The sequence below is a fragment of the Ciconia boyciana genome, chromosome 2, assembly GCF_034638445.1.
Source record: "Ciconia boyciana chromosome 2, ASM3463844v1, whole genome shotgun sequence".
Lineage (NCBI taxonomy): Eukaryota > Metazoa > Chordata > Aves > Ciconiiformes > Ciconiidae > Ciconia > Ciconia boyciana.
Window position 1 is genome coordinate 115563318 of NC_132935.1, and position 20754 is coordinate 115584071.

Here is a 20754-nt window from a genome sequence, read left to right on the forward strand (position 1 = left end):
CTGTGGCAGTCCCTGAGCTTTATCCAAAGATTAAAATATGTGAGCATTAAATAGCTGACCCTACGAAGTAACATAGCATAGTGAGGTAAACCCCTTTTCAGCTGGTTCCTTTAACAACGTAGATCAGTCAAATATTGCAGACTTCTCCAGCCTTTTTGGAAAAAAAAAAATCCTAAAATTTTGGGCTTTTTTGTTTTTTTAACAGTGAACTTAGAACAATTGTTTGACATCACAAATGTCTGACACTTTTAGCAAGACGCCCTTTTCTAATCAAGGAAATTTTGTTGGGATATTCCATTTTTCCAATAATTTTTCTTTTAAGTTTAATTCAACTTTTTAAATCAAGATTATAGTTGACTTTTTATTGAATGTTCCAGTTCTGGAAAGTGAAACTCCTTGATACAATCTTTCTGAACATTTTGATTTAAAAACATGAGTGTTGGCTTTTATTGTTGGGTTTTTTTTTGGTTTTTTTTGGTTAGATTCTTTTATTTCCTTCTTTTTTTTTTTTTTTTTTTTCTCCACTTGATTTAAGGTAACACCAATTCTTGTTTTGCCTTTTGGTTTTCACACATGGCACCTAGTCTGATTTCCTAGGAATCTCTAACCCTTCCTGAAATCCAAGGGGAAGAATGCCCCGGCATTGCCGAGGGACTTGCAAACACCTCAGAGAACTTGTCTCTGTGTATTTACTTTGGTTTATGATCCTGCAGTACAGGTGGAATGTTTCTGCTGGGCAGTGCACCCCACGTTACACCTGCCAGAGCCTCTGCCCAGCAAAATCAAATCAAATTCAGAGCTTAACGAAGGAGGAAAAAACAGTGCCTTCCTTGACTCAAGGGATTTCTTCTCTAACAATGTTTCCTTCATCGTTTGTTCTCGTGATACAGAGTCATCATTGTGCCTTGAACAATTACCAGCTTAAATCCAAAGGAAATCTGCAAATTTGTGTCCCCTTATCTAAAAGCAGCAAGGACAAAAGAATACAGATGGAGCAAAACTCCTTCTCCATTTCGTTTCAATCTACTGCAAAGACAGCGAGAACCATCGAGTGTTTGTCTTTGGCAGAATTAGCCCTTTCAAAACCAGATGGTATCAAGATCAATTGATGTGAATGCAATTTAGTGTCCCTGCCAACTGTTAGCATGTACGGCTGCCTATCTCAAACACATCCTGTGAAGGCCACGTGCTGATACCCTTCCTCATGTTGAGCAATCCCCTTCTCTCCCGCTAGTTATAATCACACTACAGAAAGTTGGATTCAACGAGGGCAGTGCAGATGGCAGATTCTCATGCACAGCATGCAATGGCAGGCTCAGGTCCAAAGACCTCGCTGAGCTGGGCCAGCAGCCATTAGAAACCTGCAGACTCCTATTGATATGATAGATAATATCTATATTGAAGTCCTCTAAAATAAATGGAGACCATTCTGGGTTCTCTTTTAACCTGCCTTTCTAAACCCCTACTGTTCTATGCTATGAGGAGTAATGCCTGCAAGCAGTCAAATGCAATGGAAAAAGCTGCAGGGAAACAAAAAATAGCGTGAGTGATGCCTTGGTTTGCTGAAAATCAGTCTCCCCCTCCCTGTGAAGCATGAAGGCTGTAGTGCACCTAACAGCAACTGATTGCTTAGTTTGGGTAACTCATACCTGGCAAATCTCATGGTCTGAGAGGTGACCTGTGGGCAGCCTGATGACTTTGCCTAGGAGTGCTGGATATGTCAGGCAGGCCAAGGGAATTGGCATATCCAAAAGACGTACCTGATACTCGGAAGCCCAAGGCACAAAGGTCACCATGCAGTCAGCCCTATATTAAGCGTGGAGTGAGTTCACGTCCACTTGGGATGGCAGTATGGTATATATACTGAAGGAGCAGTGTTCGTCTTCCTGGAGGTGTTTGACTGCCACAGCTTGCATGTGTGTGGTTTCTCATGTGCACATGAGAAACAGTCAGATTCAGCAGCTGGCACCTTTGGGTGCCATTTCTGTGAGCTTATTGTCCCTGCTGAGTGTTCCTTCTTCCTCCTGTCCTATCTTAGGAGTCACACTGGTGAGATACCAGCATCCCCTGATGTCACCTGGTAGGTGGCAGGATAGGGATGCCCAGCACCTTGCAGCATCAGGAGACAAGAACGTCTCCTGAGTCACGGGAGGAGCACCCTGTGTCCCATAATTGTCTGACACTGTGTAAGTCAAAGGCAGACGTGCTCCATGACTAACATGGGAAGAATGTGGGTTGTGTACCAGCTGGCAAGGGTATGAGTGTGTGACATGGCTATCTGCGGCGTGAAATCAGAATTAATCAACTGCATGCTTCGGGACACTTGGGAGAAGGATTAAAACCTGATTTCAGGATAGGTAGTGAGATCGTTTTTGAAGCAGAAGGTGCTGGGAGCCATTCCTGAACCACAGCAAAGTCTGAGAATCCATCACAGGAAAACCAGAAGTCCCATAATATTCAGAAGAAAGTTTGCATAGAAATTACAGCCAACCAATATCTGCTGTGTTGTTTTCATGTTGAGTCACACTAACAAATACACCAGGTGAATAGGAATGAATGTCCTGCAGTGTGGGGAGCTCGTGCCGCTGACATAGCGCAAAAGCTTGTGTAAGATGGTGACAGCTATTTTTCCTCATGGCTCTTCAAACTTTGGAAAAGCCTCTCCAAAGCAGATGATGCTTGGCTAGACCAAGGTTTGGAGCTGTGGATGTGACCTCAGCCATAACGTCACATACAGTAAAAAGAACACTCTGACACCTTATGTAATTTAAGCCCTTATTCAGGAAGCAAACTCCTCACCAGAGACTACGCAAGCTTTATTCCTGTCCAGCAGTACTTCATACCCCTGTGATTCCAATTAGGCCATCCAATTTATCAGAGTATATATTATTTGGCATAAGCAAGGACTAGGATCTAGGCTTAAAACAAGAAGCACTTCGGGGCTGTGGGTTTTGTTTTGGGGGAACAGTTTGGTTTTTGCCACTTGTACAACATCTGGCAGTAATTCATCAATACTTTGGTATGGTGGCTCTAAGCATCATGTTCTTGACAGTAATTGTGTCATTGCATAGCTATCTTCCTAATCATGTTGGAAGGATTCATGAGATCAGCTAGAAACAGCCTTTGGTCTCTAACTAATGGGCCATCCTGCTGATTCCTGTTTACATTGTTGAGCTTTTTCTGCCCCATCTGTGGCTCAGTCATTCCTCAGTTTGAACGGATGCTGTGGATTTCTCCTCCCTAGGTCTCTACCAAAACTCATCTTGTCAGTTTTGGAACGTCCCTCTGATCTGTGAAGTCTATTTTGAATTTTGATCCTACCCACCAAAGTCCTTGCAGGCCCTCCAGCTCGGTGCCACCCACAAGCTTTGTAAGTATACTCTCTTCTACACCCTTAGTCATTAATCTGCTGTTTCTGTCCTATCCCTCAAGCCAGTTGCCCTGTCAAAGAAAAAAGTGAGTTTAGTAAAGCCATGCCGGTGGGTTTTTTGAACACCTAATTATCTTCCAAGTACTTAAAATCCTTATTTGTGCCAGGGTCTTTCCAGGGATCCAAGCGAGATTTAATGGGTCCTTCATTTTCTGTTTTAAATAGCCCAGTGGTGTTCATCTCCAGGTGCTTAGGGACTTGTTTGTCCTCCGGTGGTCCAGTATTGCTCAGATGCTCTGCTGCCAATTCCCCCAGATGCTGCTGACCTGAGCTTGCCTGTCTCCTCCAAGCAGCCATCCTACAGGACCTGGTTCTAGAGGAAGACCTCTATGCTGTCCTGCTTTCGTACCTCCTTTATGCTCTCATTTGAACAAACCTGACTTTCAGATGGAGAACCACATGAGTCAACTCCATCAACAGCACAAGTCTGCCTGCTTGCGTAAATCAACAGAGCATCCTTTGGAATCATTCTGGGCATCCTTCCTCTGTCTTTATGGGAATTTGATCAAATCTTCACAGAAGATATTGTAATGATTAGGCAGCTAGGTGTCACTTGTCGGGGAGGCTCCTCAGAGAAGTTCGAAGTCCGCTGGGAGTGGTGGAAGTCATGAAACCATTTTAATTGTTGGTGCAGGACTTGAAATGTGAGAGACAGATTTTCTCAAGAGAGTAGTGCAGAGATGCTCATTTATGCAAGATGCTATGTTTTGTGTGAAAAGTCTTAAACAAAACATTTACTGTTTCATAAACCAATGACCTGATCCTCAGCAGAGCTACGGCTTTATACTGAGGCTCTGTCCTCCACAGATCTCCTCTGAGAATTTGGGGCTAAGGGAAAATTTGACTCTACTTTGTGGTTTATTTTCTTCTTGACAAACAGAAGTTTACACATGAAGAGGCACAGACAGGAAACAAATTAGTCTTAGCACAAGTAAACAACACGAAGACCTGACTGTTCTCTCCTTACACCTGAGAAAATGAGGAGAACTAAGAGTCCAGGTTTTGTCTCTCTGAATAATTTCAGGGTCTGAAGCACAACTGTTCATGTGAATGAGAAGTGGATACTGAGCTCTTAAATTTTTATACCAAAAAACCCCAAAGGCAAAACCCCGAAATAGCAGAAGTTATAAGCAATATTTAAGTCTGGGCAGAATTGCATTGGCTGCTACAGTAACTGCAGAATCACTTTGAGTTAAAAAGCTGTCTGTATGAGTTAACTAGTTAATGTTCATGAAACTATCTGAAAAGTCAAAAGTAAACATGAAATGTATTTTTTAAACATTTTTTTAAAATTCGTGAACACGAAAATTAATTATGTTTTAACTCTCCATGTAGTAGAAGGTAACTAGTAACTACAAGTAAGCTATAAATGACAAATAATGCAAAATAGTAATTTATTCAGTGAAACAACAGAATAATCAGGAGATAGGCCTCAATATTTATCACTATTTCTGGCACTAAACATCAACAAGTTATACTGCTTTTGAAATGCAAACGTTTAGAAAGGACTAATGAAACACACTGCCTGTGAAGTCCATGGTTCAGTATAAATTAGTGAGCTGACCTGCTTGCATTTTAAATCCCTATCTGCCACCAAGAGACATCACCTAAAGACATTTGAAGGGTAAGAGGTCTATATGAGAGGCAATGTTTGAGGGGCTGGCTGTCCAGCTGTTGATAACCAAAGCGCTGTGTGAAGTGCTGAACTCTATACCGAACATCCCTTTCCAGCATGTTGGCTTACCTTCCCTCTCCTATTGCTTGGCTCTCGAGGTGCCTAAAATCTCATTGCCCATATCTTTTTCACAAAAATCCACTTGATGCTTGCTTCTGGGTGGAACCACTGGAAGCTTGCCCAGGGTGAGAGCTTAGACACCTAGCTCGCAAGTCACAAATTCTGACTTTCTCCCCTGCCAAAATCACAAAGTAGTGATTTGTGGGCATTTTTACAAGAGTCTTGCCAGACTGGGCCTCAAAGAAAACATTAGTTATGGCACAGGTCCACTGTGTCCCACGTCTCTCACCCGGGAATTTCAGGAGATGCCTGCATTGGAGTCCCAGAGCAGGCAAGAAGCTTACAGAAGCTGTAAGCATGGCCTTGGTTGACCCTGCCTGGGGTGAAGGAAGGACTAGATTTTTTAACTCCTTTCTGGCCCTGCAACCCAAGGGATATCTGAGTAATTAACAGTGTCACCTCAGATGTAGGAGATGGGAATTAAATTCCCCTGCTGTCTAAGGAAACTGGAAACCACATCTAAAGCTCTGCTGGAGAACATCCTCTCTAGCATGGTTCCTCTCATTTCCCTCCAGGATGAGCTGTCCCATCACACACTGACAACAGAGAACGGCGGGCCAGTGGTTGGGATCTCCTGTGGGAGGGAGAGGGTTTCAGACCCAACACCAACCAAAAAGAAGCCCTAATCAAGGTATAAGGATGAGTCACTTCTGCTCACCCTTCTGACTGTGTTTCTTTGTAGGATGTGACATGCGTAACTTGGCAACCCAGCACCGGTGACATCACTTAATCTTTTTGCAACAAGTTTGGCAGCCATATAAAATGCCTTACAGAAAAAACAGCTCACACCATAGACTTTGGATTCCTAAGAAAAAACTCATGTGATTGTGTTCTCTGCTATTCTGCTCATCATCCCCTCCCCAGGGATTGTATTAGTGTGTGGGCTAATTTCAAGCAAATTTGACAGAGAGGTTAAATGTCTCATAAAATACAGAGTTCCTACAAGTCCCACAAAAACTGATGGCTGTGTAGAACAGAAACATCCAAATTAGTGACCCCACTGAGAGACTAATGGATCCTTGGCATTATTATTATACATCAGAAAATCAACAGAGGAAAGAGCCATCAGAAATCAGACTTCCTAAGTCCCACTTCTCATGAAATTGCTAACTCCTACTTGTTATTACTTGTCTTCATAAAAACACTGTCTGTCTTCTGCCTTGGGCATCTGTTACAAGTGTTACTGAAGATGTCCTCTCAGAAGGAAAACAATTATTTTAATAGCTCCTTTAAATAAAAATACAGGCACTGCAGTTAATCAGCTGCCTTTTCAAGTCCTTGCCCGTTAAGAGCCTAGTGCAGCAGGTCTGAAAATATAGTCCTTAGGAGGGTGACTGCTCCTCAGTGCCAAGCCCTCAGCTCCCAAAGGCCATGTAAGCAAGAGCTGGAAAAGGCGCTGCTATCACATGGTGGGCTGGTAGGAACTGAAATTGCAAAGGCAACTGAAGGCAAAGTCTGTGGTATTCTGTTGAGCAACATCTCCTGGCTCCTTCTAGCCTGCATCGTGAAACAGACTTTACTTGTTTAGAGTCTCTGCAATGTCAATGATGCATTTTGGGAAATGTGAAAATAGACTAATAGATTTTTTTAAGACCATCTCAAAATGCTGAGAAGTTAAGCCTTTAAAATGTAGTGCCTTCTAGGCTGATTCTTTGCCTAACTTAAGTCAAAAAACATTGCTCAGCAGTATCTGCATCCACCCCACCTTTATGTGTTCAAGCAGTTCCATCTCTTCCTTAAACATTGCATTTAAAAGCTTTAAGTGTTGGAGAACTTCCTTCCTATGGAAAAAGTTTAGTTTTCTTCTTTCCACTTTGAACAATTCCTGGGAAGAGGAATTTGAGACCCCCAAAGCTGGCAAGCAGATGACACTACCCTACCCCTGGGTTTCCCGCATGGCCAGCTACTTGTCCCAGTGCCACTTGGCTGCCCAGGAACCTGTTTCACTAGCTGCTTGGGGGGACAGGGTGCGAGTTGGTCAGCCTAGGGAGGCTTTAGACAGCGGCAAAGCAAGCCCAAGATCATCAGATGGCTGCTGGGCAGTGATAAAACCGTCGCTCCCTTGTTGCCCGCTTTGCAACACCATACAGTGATACACGAAAACACCCTGTGTGATGGGCGATGGCTGCTCCTGAGGGCCTTTTGCAGGTGCCCTCCCCTCTCCTCTCACTGCCGAAGCCTGCCTGGTCCTGGGAGGTCAGCCCTGCATTTCCACCCTCAAAGCAGCAAAACTCAATTTTGCCTCTGTTGAGAGGTTTTTAAGCCAGCCTTGGCAGGCAGCCAGCTGCTCGGTAGTCAGTGAGCTGTGGATCCTGAGGAATAAGCCACCCACAGTGTCTCAGAGCTCTCTAACCTGTTGGGGCTGACGGAGATCCAGGAATCCCGGATTTGTGGCCACTTGCCACGTTAGGTGCCGAGCAGCCCAGGCAGGCTACCTGCCAGCCAGTGCCTACCAACAGACCACGATCAATCACTTCTTGAATAAATTCAAATACACTGAGCTTGGGATTGGATCGAAGATAAAATCTAGTATCTACCTGGGTTTCACAAGATTTATCTTCTGTTGCCTACACTAGCTGTCAATAATTTCGCCATTGTTTTTTCAATCATTTACTGACTGCGCCCCATTTTTAGCTTTCTCATGTTAACGGATTGCCTAACACTGATGTCAAGCCAGTCGACTCATCTTTTTTTTTTTTTTTTAACCTTTTAAAGTATAAACCAAACCTGTACCTTTTCACAGCTTTTGGCACTTCCCAAAAATACCAAGATGTGTCAAAAGTTGACTCAGAGCTCAGTAAGCTCCCTGTAACTGTCATTTTCATAGTGTTGACAAAAAAATAAGGGTAAGAGGCTAATGAAGTGATAACCCCCCTTCTCTCCCCTGTACCTGCCATTAGCATAGGTCATATTCTGGATTAGGTGATGGGACACCCATTACAACCCTCTGAGTTCCACTCCCTCAGCTGCATCCAGCCTTGCAAGTTATCTCGGTGCTGCAGATTCAAAAAATGTTGAGTAGCTGCTGACAACAGAAAGTGCTGGACGAGAGGGACATCTGTTATTTTCTTTCTGGAGATGCTTGTGCCTTCTCTCCGAAACACAGAAAACCTCGTGCTGCCTGCAACGTAGATGATGCCTCAGATGGATTTTGGTGCTTTTCAGCTTCAAAACTTATTTAATGAGCCTGGATCAATTTGAAACAACCTGCTGTAGAAAGCAGAAGAGTAGGTTCTCCATTGAGGTAACAGCTTGTGGAGCTATTACCGTAATAATATTGCCTTGCAAAGGATACTCGTTTCAATGGTTAATCGTTTCCAGCTCTGTGCTGGTATCATCCCAGCAGGATTAGGCCCAGCATGACTGCTGCTGCATTGGCCACTGTTATCGCAGAGCACAGAGCACTTTCCAGTAGACGTGGAAGCATTTAATCACCTAAGCGAGCGCTTTCTCCACTCCAACAGTCAGCAGAGAGCCAATACCCTAATGCAGCCAGTACCCATTCCCATAATGATAATTAACTAACTCTATTGCTCAGGCGAGCAGAAGAGAAATGTGTGATCCGCAGCAGAATATCTAGTGCAAATGTTAAAGCAGCAGTGCCCCTGTGCAATCTGAAAGCCCGGCACAGCCTGCATTCCCTTATGCACGTCACATTCTCCTTCCCCTTCCCCAGGAAGCTGAACAAATTCAACCTTTTATTTTAGGTGAACCCGAATAATTTCCATTAACTTGCCATGAAAAATACATGCGTAAGCCGCTATTACAAGCTGTTTAACTTTCATTAGAGGGCCAACCAAGAGTCTTGATGTTGAAAATATACGTGCAACATATTCTGTCCGGCTAAAAGAAATATACGTATACTGTCAGCATCAGGCAGCATCAGGGTGCGTAGCTGGCATCTGCAAGCATATGTTGCTCTTTCTTTCGGTTTTCCTCCCCCTTCCTTTCAATTACACCCACTGATTATATTTTGGATTCATTGACATTGCAGTCACTCCTGTGTGGGCACAGTCAAGCTAGTGTTAAATGAGCTAATTTGGCTACAGATAGCATTGCAGACAGCGCAGCATGGGACTCAATGCAGTAGAAGCTGGGTAAATACTTTGGTGACTTTACCAAGTCACCGAAGGGCTGCTGCGGCTCTCAGGGCACGAACGAACTGCCTTAAAGCCAGCTCACGCTGATACAGAACGGCTGATACGGCTGAGTGATACAGAACGACAATTTCGGTGTGGAATGGTGGTACTCTGTCTCAGGGAAAGGCTAGGCACGCAGTAGACCAGGGGCCGTGGGCTGAGGCAGACCTAGTACGCAGATCTAGTATCTCCAAAGGCATCACTCTGCAGGGAGTTTCAGTTTGTCGAGCACTCTCACGATTGCTTGAGAAAAAAAAAGCAGGCTTTACCCAGATGTATGAAAGCGTAGTGCCTGAAACAGCAAAAAAAAGCCAGTGGAGATGACTGATGAGGCTTTCAGGAGGTTTGAAAAGAGACTTACGCCCCGCCAGCTGCGGAGAGGCGAGCCCAAGGAACTTCAGGGCTGGGCACGCTGCAGAGAGCGTCTGAGCACCTGAGACCCCGGCATCCCCTTCACCCGGAGGAAGAGAAAAGCCTGCCCGTAACAGCAAGGTGACGGCAGCAGGGCCATGTGGGTCCCCCTGGGCCCCGCGAGCCCGAGCCCACCTTTCGGGGGTGAGTGCCCATGCGGGACAGGAGGAGCCACCCCTCCTCATCCTCCCCCGCCCCACGCAGGCGCTCGGGGACGGAGCCAAGGCCGGGATGCCGGAGGTGGTCCCGCCGGCACGGCCGCTCCCGCAGCCCCGGCCGGCCCCGCCGCTGCCGGGCGGGGGCGGGCGCGGGGCGGGTGACGCCCCGGGAGGCGGTGGCGGTGGCGGCGGCGCCCGGCCCCGCCTCGCCCGGCCGAGGGGGCGGGAGCTCCCGCCGAGCTACTACTACCGCCGGCGGGGCGCGGGGTAGCGGCAGCAGCCGCCGTCAGCGCCGGGGGCTGGAGCGGAGCGGAGCGGCGGGCCAGGGCCGGGGCCGGGGCCGGGGCTGAGGCTGGGGCTGGGCGGGCGGGCGGGCGAGCAGGCAGGCAGGCAGGCAGGCAGGCAGCGTCTGCGGCGGCAGCTCCGGCGCCAAGGGAGCGGCCGTGTCCCCGGAGGAGGGCGAGGAGGAGGAGGAGGAAGGGCGCGGGGCCCCTCCGCGGGAGCGCCGGGGTCTGCCTGATCGAGCGTGTCGTGTCGTGTCGTGTCGTGTCGTGTCGTGTCGCGTTGGGTCTGTCCGCAGGGTGCCCTGCAGCCGCCGCCGTCCGTCCCCTGGCGCGGAGCCGCGGGGCGTCGCCGGCCTCCCGCGGGGGTCCATGAGTCGCGGGCGGGCAGCCCCGGCAGCGCCCCTCGCCCGCTCCCCCGGCTTCGGCAGCGGCCCGGCGCGGCGGCGGTGGAGGCGGTGAGATGGGGGGCAGCCTGGGCTGCCACCGCTCCATCCCCCGCGACCCGGCGGACCTGTGCCACAGCCGCAAGTTCAGCGCGGCGTGCAACTTCAGCAACATCCTCGTCAACCAGGAGAGGCTCAACATCAACACGGCCACGGAGGAGGAGCTGATGACCCTGCCCGGGGTCACCCGGGTAGTGGCGCAGAACATCGTGGAGTACCGGGAGTACATCGGTGGCTTCAAGAAAGTGGAGGACCTGGCGCTGGTGAGCGGGGTGGGGGCGGCCAAGCTGGAGCAGGTGAAGTTTGAGATCTGCGTGAGCAGCAAGGGCAGCTCGGCGCAGCACTCGCCCAGCTCCCTGCGCAAGGACCTGGCCTCCGAGCACCACCTCTCCACCACCAAGATCAACATTAACACCGCCACCCCGGCCCAGCTCATGAGCATCCGTGGCATCACCGAGAAGATCGCCAACAGCATCGTGGACTACCGTAAAGAGCATGGGCCCTTCAAAAGTATCGAGGACCTGGTGAGGATGGACTGCATCAATTCCTCCTTTCTGGACAAAATCAGGCATCAGATTTTCACAGAGCGGTCCCGGCCCCCTTCGACGAACACCAACGGTGGCCTCAACTTCACTGCCAAGCCTCACCCCAGCCCCACTTCTCTGAGCCTCCAGAGCGAGGACTTGGACTTTCCTCCTGGGGGTCCAACCCAGATCATATCCACTCGCCCCTCTGTGGAGATGTTCGGGGGGGTGAGAGATGGCAGACCCGTCCTGAGGGTAGCTACCTGGAACCTGCAAAGCTGCTCCATCGAGAAAGCCAACAACCCAGGCGTGCGCGAGGTCGTGTGCATGACGCTGCTGGAGAACAGGTAAGAGGCAGCACCTGACCTGTAGGCCCAGCTCCATGCAGGGTTGTAGGTTAATGCCTTTGGGGTTTGGGCACTCTAGAGTCCCGTTTTGATTCGAGTGGGGCTTGCTCCTTCCCAGGATTATTAAACGTTTCCCACTTCTTGCATGGAAGCCTGGTTGAGTCTTAATGCTGGGACTGTAGTGACCGTCCCTTGATAAAGCCGCTATGGTCCTTGAAAGGTGGAGGACCTCCTGAGGAGGTATGTGTGTACACACATCTGCACGGGGAAGACTGAGCTGTTACGGTCGGTCATGTTGAGCCTGTTAATGGTTGGTTAAGGATTGTTTCTCCATCAAGAGCCTTTTGAACAAGGCATGGAGGACTGTCTGTCCTGCCAGAAGCTGGGGGGGAATAGCAGGGGAAGGGCTGCTCTGTACGTACCCTGTTTCTTACAATGTTTCCCAGAGCATCTTTCTGCCACTTTGGGAGGCAGGATGCAGCACCACATCTGCCTCTCTCAGAGCTGCCAAGCTGCGACCTGCCAGTGCCTCTTCTCCAGAAAGTCTTGTTTGGATGGTGACCTCCTTAACATCAGCATTAGGGCTGTAGTCCGCTCTCCCTCGGATCCGCTCCTCAAATCAAAAAGGCTTGAGAGCACAGTCAGGATGGTTTGGGCTGTGTAACAAGCGTGGAATGCCATGGCTTGTCCTGCAAGGGTGACACAGCTCATTAACGAGCTGTCATGGGGCATCTGCTGAGCTGGAGGGACCGCTCCTCCTCGGGGCTGCAAGACGTGGGGCAGCTGCCTGGGGAGGCCGTGCTGTCCCAGCACCAGGCAGGCCCCCGGTTTCACTGAGCTAGTGGGCATGGAGCAAGGTCTGTTTGTGGTGTGGTCGAGTGGGATGGTGCTTCTGGTGTTAATGGCTGAGAAGCTGAGAGAAGTTTGTGGTTTCTGTTGTTTTGGTTTTTTTGTTTTTTGAGGAAGGTAATCGGGCAACAGTGCTGGGGATGCCTCTCTTGCTAAACTTTCTGCTTTATACAGAAATGTAAGAATGCAATAAGGATTTTGAAATAACTCTCATCCTTTCATCTCCACATGTAAAATCTATCCCAGCTGGTCTGACATTTAGTTTATGGCATTGGGAAACTAACTTTTCTCTCTGGCTTCTATTCAGACTTCCAGCTGGACATGAATAGGGACAGGGGACTCTTGGACTTCTGCAAAAGGGATATTGTGGACAGGGGAAGTGCTGATGAACCGTTACCTCTGGCAGTGCTGACAGCTCTGTCCTTTCCAGTAATATGCTGAATAATGGCTCTTGTCAGTGTGGTTGGGGAGGTCAGGCACATGAGAAGGAAGGTGACAGTGATGTGGCATCCTGCGCTGCAGTACAGTATTTGTGGTCAGGGATACCTCTGCTGTGCACTGCTTGGGAGCCTGATGCTCCCGCATAGGAAACATCTGTCATCTCACAGCCATCGCTGTTTGATAGCCAAAATGGAGATGATAGCCCAGCAGGGGTATTCAAATGTTACGCTGACGGCTTCAGCCTAACATCTTTCAGTATTTCTCGACTGCTTCACTAGTTCAGGTATCCCGTGCTTCCCCCTTCGCCACTGCTCTCATTCTTTCATGAGCAGTTGGTTGGCTGGAGTGGACCTTAGGATGAAGTCTGGTGGGGTTGGGCATCAGGGTAGGGGGGCAGAGGTGGATAGACCTGCTGAGGAAAGAAACATCTCTGATTATCGCTAGTCTCAGGATTATTCTAATAATCCAGTTTTGGAAGAAAGATGAGTAGTGATTTATTTTTATTTATTTACACACACACATATATATATATATAAATACATAAATATAATGTTTTTTTTAAGGACCTCATCCAGTAAAGTGTTAACTGTCTGTCACTTCTGCATCTTCAGCATTTTGGGGAAAAAAACCAAAACAAACCAGTCCACCTATTAAAAAAGTTAGGCAGAGAAAATGACTTACAAAATAAGCCTGCGTTAGCCCAAGCTAGCCATTGTGGCCCTAGCAGTGGGCAGAGCATGGCAGAGTGTGGTCCTAGCAGTTTGTTTTATTTTTGCTCTTAAACTGCATGGTACTTCGTTTCCATCTAGCTTAGCAAACAGGTACTCAGCTGTTCTGGGTGGTGTGAAAGGTCTCTTTGATACTTTGAAGTTTAAAAGGAGCCTGATATAAGTACTTGTTTTTGTTCTGTTTTATTGCACGTATATGTGTCATCAATCACACAAGGAGGGTACGATGCAATTGTGTTCTGTGCTTGATCCTATTTGTGATAACGTGAGAAGCTGGAAAGACGTGAGAGTGAGGTGCATCCACAGACAAGCCTGCAAAACTTTCCTGGGAAAACAAATGTGGGAACAGAAAAAATCAACACGATGCAGGAATAAAAGTATACATTGGGAAAAGTCATACTCAGCACCTCAGGGAGGAATTTCCTCTTGCTTGTGCTAGCATTGCTGAGGTCGGTGGAGCTCTGCAGCTGTAAAACAGCCTCAGCTGAGGCCAGAAAGTGCCGCCTTTTTCTTTGTGAACTCCATGGTCTCCCTCCCGGCTCCGGTCGTGTACCCTAGGAACTGATAAAATGCCTTGCAAACTAATCTTTGCCCAGGTAAATCAACTTCAGTTGATAATCAGCTGGAAGAATTAATCTCTTGCTTATGCAAACAAACATACACGGCTGCACAGGGCTTACCAGCACTTCAGCCTCATGAAATCCATGGGGTGTGTTTTCAAGGCGCTCTGTACTCAGTGGATGTCCCACACATGTTGCTGAAGTCTCCAGCTATGACCCAAGCTGTTGCCCGGTGGATCTGAAGGCTATTTAGTCCGACAGCAGGCAGATGTTCTCACAAGCTACGCTGATGGGCACCTGCTTGCTGATGTGCTTTGTGCACAGCTGCCCTCGCGTACGTAAGCGTGCTCCTGCAGGCTGGTCCCTCGTAGTCCAGGGTGGTCTCAGGTAGTCTGGGGTGGTCTCAGGAGCTGGAGTACTGCCTTGTTGCAGTACTCCTGTTGGAGGACCTGCCTCACTTAGCTTTTTAAGTCCAGGAATAAATCACAGCAAGCCAAGAAGACTGTATTAAAACTGTGTAAAGACCAGTAAAGAATCTCAAAGTGAGATCTCGGGGATTTTCATGCCAGTTGAAAGGCTGGTTTGGGGTTTGGTTGGTGGTTTTTGTTTGTTTGTTTGTTTTCATGACCAGTTCACAGCAAGTAGCTTTGAGACCCCTTGGACTTGTTCTTTCAGGCATTAACAACAGGGAAAATTACTGCTCATTTCTAGGTGAGGCTAGAAGATGAAGGTCCTGCTGTCTTCCAGCCCTGCATAGCCTTTGCATTGAGGGAACAGTTGTGCAGGAAGGAAGGAGGTCTGTGCCTTCATTCAAAACAAAAAGCAAAAAAAATGTCGTCATGTAGAGTAATCTGCTGAAGGGTGGAGGGAAAAAAACAACCCCAAACCTTCACACTTGTGCCCAGGAGTCCTAAATTTCTGAAGAGCAGCAAAGGGAAGGTATACCAAATCAGTAAACATGACTACTACTGCTAAACTGTTTTGAAATTCATTGCTGCAGTACAAAAATAATGAAATAAAGCAAGGTCCTTGCCCTCTTTCTCATATTACAAGGATCTATGTTTATCACAGCGTTTGGAGTGGGGGAACGAGGTGTTTTCATTCAGAGGACTAGAGGGTAATTTTAGAAGAGATTAACATGATGAACGTGGAGGCGAGCGTGACGCGTAATCGGATTAAAGTATCAAATGTGGGGTGAATTTGCCCAAACCTGCAACGTTTCTTGCAGGTGTGGTTCGGCAAATCTGGGATTTGTTGACAGGGGGTCAGAGCTGGCCTGTCTCTGGGGATGCAGGTCATCCCCTCCAGCTGACCTCCATGCCCTTCCCATTCTCAGGGGGATGAAGAAACCAACAGCTTCTTCTCACCAAAAAAAAAAAGAAAAATGTGGGATTAGGGTAGCATGATTGACAGGGCGAGCAAGTTCAGGTCAAAGGCAGCAAGTGTTTTCATGGGGAGGATAAGTAGCCCCAGTGGAGATGTTTCCTCTGGCCAAGGTTGGTGGAGGTACCCCCGAGCTGTCCCGTACCCCAGGTCCGTAAGGAAGGGCACTTTTTCCACTGCTTATCCATACCTGCTTCAGGCCTGTCCCTCCTGGCCATAAACCGAGCTCGTGACTCCCATGACATGCTGTGACCGCTCTCTCCAGCTGTTACGTGCTGGGGCACCCGCTGGGTGACCACGTCAAGAAGTATGACACAGGTGTGTGCAACACCAGCCGTTGCACAGAGCATGCTAAAGGTGCATCCTCTAGTTTAATTGCTTGCTTGAAAGTTTGCTGGTAGCTGAGGGCGGTGATCAGTTGTGCACCTTTTCCAGCACGGTTTGCAGCAGAGGTTTTCCAGCTGGTTTTCATTATGCTTTATAATACTGATTGGTAACTTTGTGAAGGCCTCTTAATTTTTTTTTTTTCTTGTAAGCACACTTTGCACTTGAGTAAATGAAAATTGATAGAGGGTCTGAAAGCCAGAACTTGCACTCTCTCTCAAAAAAAAAAAAAAAAAAAAAAAAAAAAGGGAGGGGGGGAAGAAGGGGTGTGTGGCAGGACGATGGTGGGGTACCAAGGTTGAGGCTCAGGTCCACGGAGCCCAGCTCTGTTTCCTTCCAGATGTCAAGCAGTTCAGGCTGCTCTTTCCCTCTGCTGCTCGCTTTGATCAGCTTCTTGGTACAGTTACGTCTTCTAGATGCAAAAAGTATAAGTAATAAAGCCTTAACACCTGTAGCAAAAATCACAGAACCATAGAAGAGCCCAGGTTGGAAGGGACCTCAAAAGATCATCTGGTCCAACCTTTCATGGGAAAGGGAGCCTAGATGAAATTATCTAGCACCCTGTCCAGTCGCACCTTGAAAGCCTCCAGCAGCGGGGGCTCTTCTCCTCAACCTCCTGGGGAGGTTGTTCCAGTGATTGACTGTTCTCACTGTAAAAAATTTCTTTCTTACATGTCTGTAGAGTAGCAAATACAAGTACCAGCTTTGTGACCAGTTAACTGTTTTCACTTTGGTTAAATAGAAGTGTAGAGGTCTCTCAAAGGTAAGAAGTTAACCTCAATTTCCGTGTCTCAGAGACCCAAATCGGTGTTCCAGCTGGGGGAAGGGTAGGTAAACCTCAGCCCAAAATTGCCTCCTGGGAGGCGGTGAATGGACAGGCAGTCCCTGGGTAACCCTCACTGTGCCACCATCCTTGGAAGCTCTTCCTAGTCCTACCTGCCCCACGTAGGTGTCCCAGGGGAGCGGTCACCCTAAGTGCATCCTCTCATCACCTAAAAAAACGGCAAGCTCCTGGACCACCCTCCAGAGGTGCCTCTTTCTATTAAGAGATGAGGAGAAAGCCATCTCGTTCAGGTCCCCGCACTAGGCACTGGAGGCAGGAGAACCACTTTCCCATCACTCCCCTACATTAAATAATAGGGTGGGGGTTTTGTTTTCCTCTCCAATCTCTTAGTCTGGACTGAGAGGTGGAGTCATTACAAGGGGCAATTATTTACTACTGGGGCTTGATGCTTTGTTTGGGAAGGGGTGCGGTGGGGTATCTTGCCTGCTGGCTTGTAGCCATGTTTCCTGGCAGGACGACGGAAGAGGATCGCACCCCCCCAAAACGGACATGGTAGTAGTAGTGATGGTTGTACTTGCATGCTTTGGAGGCTCAGCACCAGCTTGCATTTGTTATTTCTTCTCTCGCTGCAGCTCTCGGTGGCCTGGCAAAGCCCCGAGGTGTGTCTGTTTTATGTCTCTTTCTTTATACAGCCGCTTGTTTTTTCTCCATTGGGTTAATACTAGGCTGGAGCCCTGCCAAGAATAATTCCCCTGCAAGAAAAGATCAGGAAAGAGGGCCTGGCTTGAGTAACCTGACCGTGCTAATAAGTCTTAAACGGCAAAAGAACAAATACACCCTCTCCTCCTTATGTAATAGGGAGGAAATCCTGCCTCCTGCAACTTCAGGAAAAACTTGAGAAAAAAGGAATTGTTAGATGGTATCTTCTATGTGCACTTCACAAAGGGATTTTTATGAGCAACAGAAATACAGATGCATGTAAAGCCACCATTAGTTTGCACTTTCTAATACCTCTGAGGACAAAAAAAACGGGGTGATGGAAGAGCTGTTGTGTTTGGGGTTTTTTTGGCCTCCACTTATATGAGATCAACAATATTTTACTTGCTGGAGACTAGTGGGAGACTGAAACTGCCTTCTGCATACCATCTGGCAGGGGAAAGCAGCAAGATCTTCTCAGGTCAGACCCTGAGTTATTTCATTTTCCAATGAAATGAAATCTACAGATTCACTCCTGTTCAGGATTTGGCCCGTTGCTTTGCCTGTGTCAAATCACATGAAGGCTGTGGAGTTCAGTGCTACAAAGCACAACCATCTCCCTGGGGGTTAGGGCTCCTCTGCAGTACTGCTCACATCTTGGGTAGGGATCCCAGCTCCTTTCAGGACTGCTGCTGGGGGAACAAGTGATGTCAATTAATTAAATTAATTGAATTCCATTTCCAAACCTCTGCTTCCTATGGATGCAGTACTGAGACCCTCTATATGGGCATCACCTGCTCCTCCTGGAGGAGCTGGGTTGCTCGCTCAAGACACTTTGCAATTCTGGAGTCTTTGCAGGAGAGATCAAAAGTAGTGGGTGGACTTACTGCAAGATCATGAAGGGTCTATGTGCACCATCCCCATGTCCAGGCTCTTGGAGAAGTCATCTGGAGCCATGTGCTCTGCAGGAGATCTCGGAGGTGGATGCACTGAGCTGTCTGATCCTGCTTCGTCTCTGTTGATAGCTGTGGATCTGGTGGGTTTGCTACAGCCCCCACAGCTTTCCTCCCTTGGAGATGGCACAGGAATGGGGGACAGGCCCTTGAAATCACCCCTGAGTAACCTTCCCAGGGATTTTCTCTTTTAAAGGAAGATCTGGGCATCTTGTTGACTTTGAACAACTGCCTCAGTGTATTCCTTGAACATCTGAGAGGCTGTATCTAACCAGCCATTTTTGTCTGCTTTAAAGTTGAGAATGTGGCTGGAAAAATGGTATAGTTAAAGGTCAGTTTATCCGTATAAAATAAACCTTATTTTTCTCCTTTTTAAAATTATAATCATGACCTGCCACTGTTACTTGTGCCATAAAGCCTGACTAAAATGGAACAGATCGCGGGGGAAGTGTTGGTTAATACTTTTTTTTTTTTCTCCCAACATATGTACTTGATACATCTGGCAGCACTTAATGGCTGCGTAGTTTCAATCCATGCCTTCTGGGCTATTCTGCACATTTATTTCATGTCACTGGATTCACATTGCAGATCGCAGGTATTTTGATAAACCAGAGCTGCCAGCTTACTCCTGCAGATTCTGCAGGTTTTGCTGTATTCCACACAGCAAAGATGAAATGGGTTGGCTGATTTATGGTAATAAATTGGTGAATTGGTAAGCGATGCTTTACTGCCTGCTCCTGAATCACGAGCAGAGGCCACAAGGCTATAACCTCATCCTGCCAGACTTTTCAGAAAGCTTGTGCCACACGACTGTAGAAGACAGACTAGGTATCTATGCATAGGGCTCCATCCTGTAAACAGAAATTTTTAATGCTCTGATTCTTCTGCGGTTTGGGAGCTCACGGTACTGCTGCAGGAAGGGTGGTTTTCTAGCTTTGGCTTTAAAAGGAGCAATAGGACCATTCCTGAAGGCAAAAGATGCTGCTGCTGCTGCTGTTCTTACCAGGAAAGAAAGACTACAAGAGACTACAAACGTGGGAATTAAATAGTCCGAGTTCCTAAGAGGGTAAGAGCTAAAATTCAGTCAGTCCTTCTTAACTAGAGGAAGACAGTGTCTCTGCAACCAAGTGCTGGTCTGGCTCACTGTCAACGTGGGTCTCCAGCTGCATTAAGCAGGGACATTTAAGAGAGAATCTGGTTTTACAGATTTAGCTGCACCATTCTTGCAGGAGTTAGGCTTCAGCATGTTTCCTACAGCTGCATTGTTAGGAGGACCCTGTTTCTTCAGTCTCTAATTAGTGTTTCTCTGGGAGTCTTGCCCAAATCATGATTTCAAGGCTTGGCTGGATGAGCAGAGAAAAGTTGATAGGACAGAGATTACAGTGTGGATGTAACTTATTTTTAAGTTGCATTGTTCTTCATTGCGATGCAGGTGTATGCTGACACATGGAGGCACAGTGTCCTCACTGAAATAATTACAATATGCTGCCGTAATTTCTCAACACGATTATATGGTGTAGTGATGGAGATAAGAACTGTGGCACATTATTAATAACAGTGCTTAAAAATAGGAACCCAGTAGTTTATTCATTTCCAGATTTTATAATTTATTATTTTACGTGAGGGACTTTGCTTTGTTTGAATAAGAGCTGGCAATACCCACTGATTTATCGGAGAATGAAAGCATTTGGTGGCTTTGCTGAGGGGAGGGTGAGACCTACCGAAGACCCCCTCTCCAGTGCTGGAGGTCTGGATGTGCTTTCCGCCCAGCTTCGGTCTGGTCCCCTCCCTCGTTTGGGCTCGGGTGATTCACAGCAGGTTCTGAAATGCCCCATAAGGTGCCAAAAGCAGGTTGGGCATCGTGTCAACAGCAGATGAACGGTGAAGGGAATATGTAGCTGTGGTAAAAGAGATGTTTTCTGTTGAGAAACCATTTCCTCTCACCCTCGGCATATGCAGCATATCCACGTCCCAGTCGAGCCATGTGGCATTTTCAAATGGCATGAGTGTTTTAAACTGCTCGGTCACCGGCGGGGAGGATCTGTGCCGCTGACCTCCCTTCCATCCCCGCTTCGGGGGGTTTGTGCAGGCAGGAGCCAGGCATCAGCCTGAGCTGTTATTTTCAGTGCCTGTGGTAAAATTATTAGAGGCCACTGAGAAAGAGAAATACATTTACCCTGCTTGTGCCCCATGTGCATGCATGTTCCAGAAGTTAAACTGTGTATAAAAATATAATTTAAAAAAAAATTAATTCTTATGGAAAAACACATTTGGGATCATATTGTCATCTATGCTAAGAAATACTGGGGTTACTACGCACGCTGCGTTTGCAGTGGGATAAATGCGGCCAGCTTGTGCAGAGCGGGTTGGAGTCTCTCTGTCTGATGGCACCTGGCACCTCCCGTCTGTGAGGGAGTCTCAGGGCTACACAGGCTGTCTGTCTGT

At 47.6% G+C, this 20754-nt stretch overlaps 1 protein-coding gene across 1 annotated transcript in view; it reads left to right on the forward strand.

Moving 5' to 3' along the window:
- The first annotated feature begins 10414 nt into the window (after positions 1-10414).
- EEPD1 (endonuclease/exonuclease/phosphatase family domain containing 1) overlaps positions 10415-20754 on the forward strand; it is a 65150-nt gene continuing 54810 nt past the window's right edge. Inside the window, exon 1 of the mRNA XM_072851414.1 lies at positions 10415-11531. Within this exon, the coding sequence (XP_072707515.1) occupies positions 10678-11531 (854 nt within the window). The 5' untranslated portion in view covers positions 10415-10677. The remainder of the gene's footprint in view (positions 11532-20754) is intronic.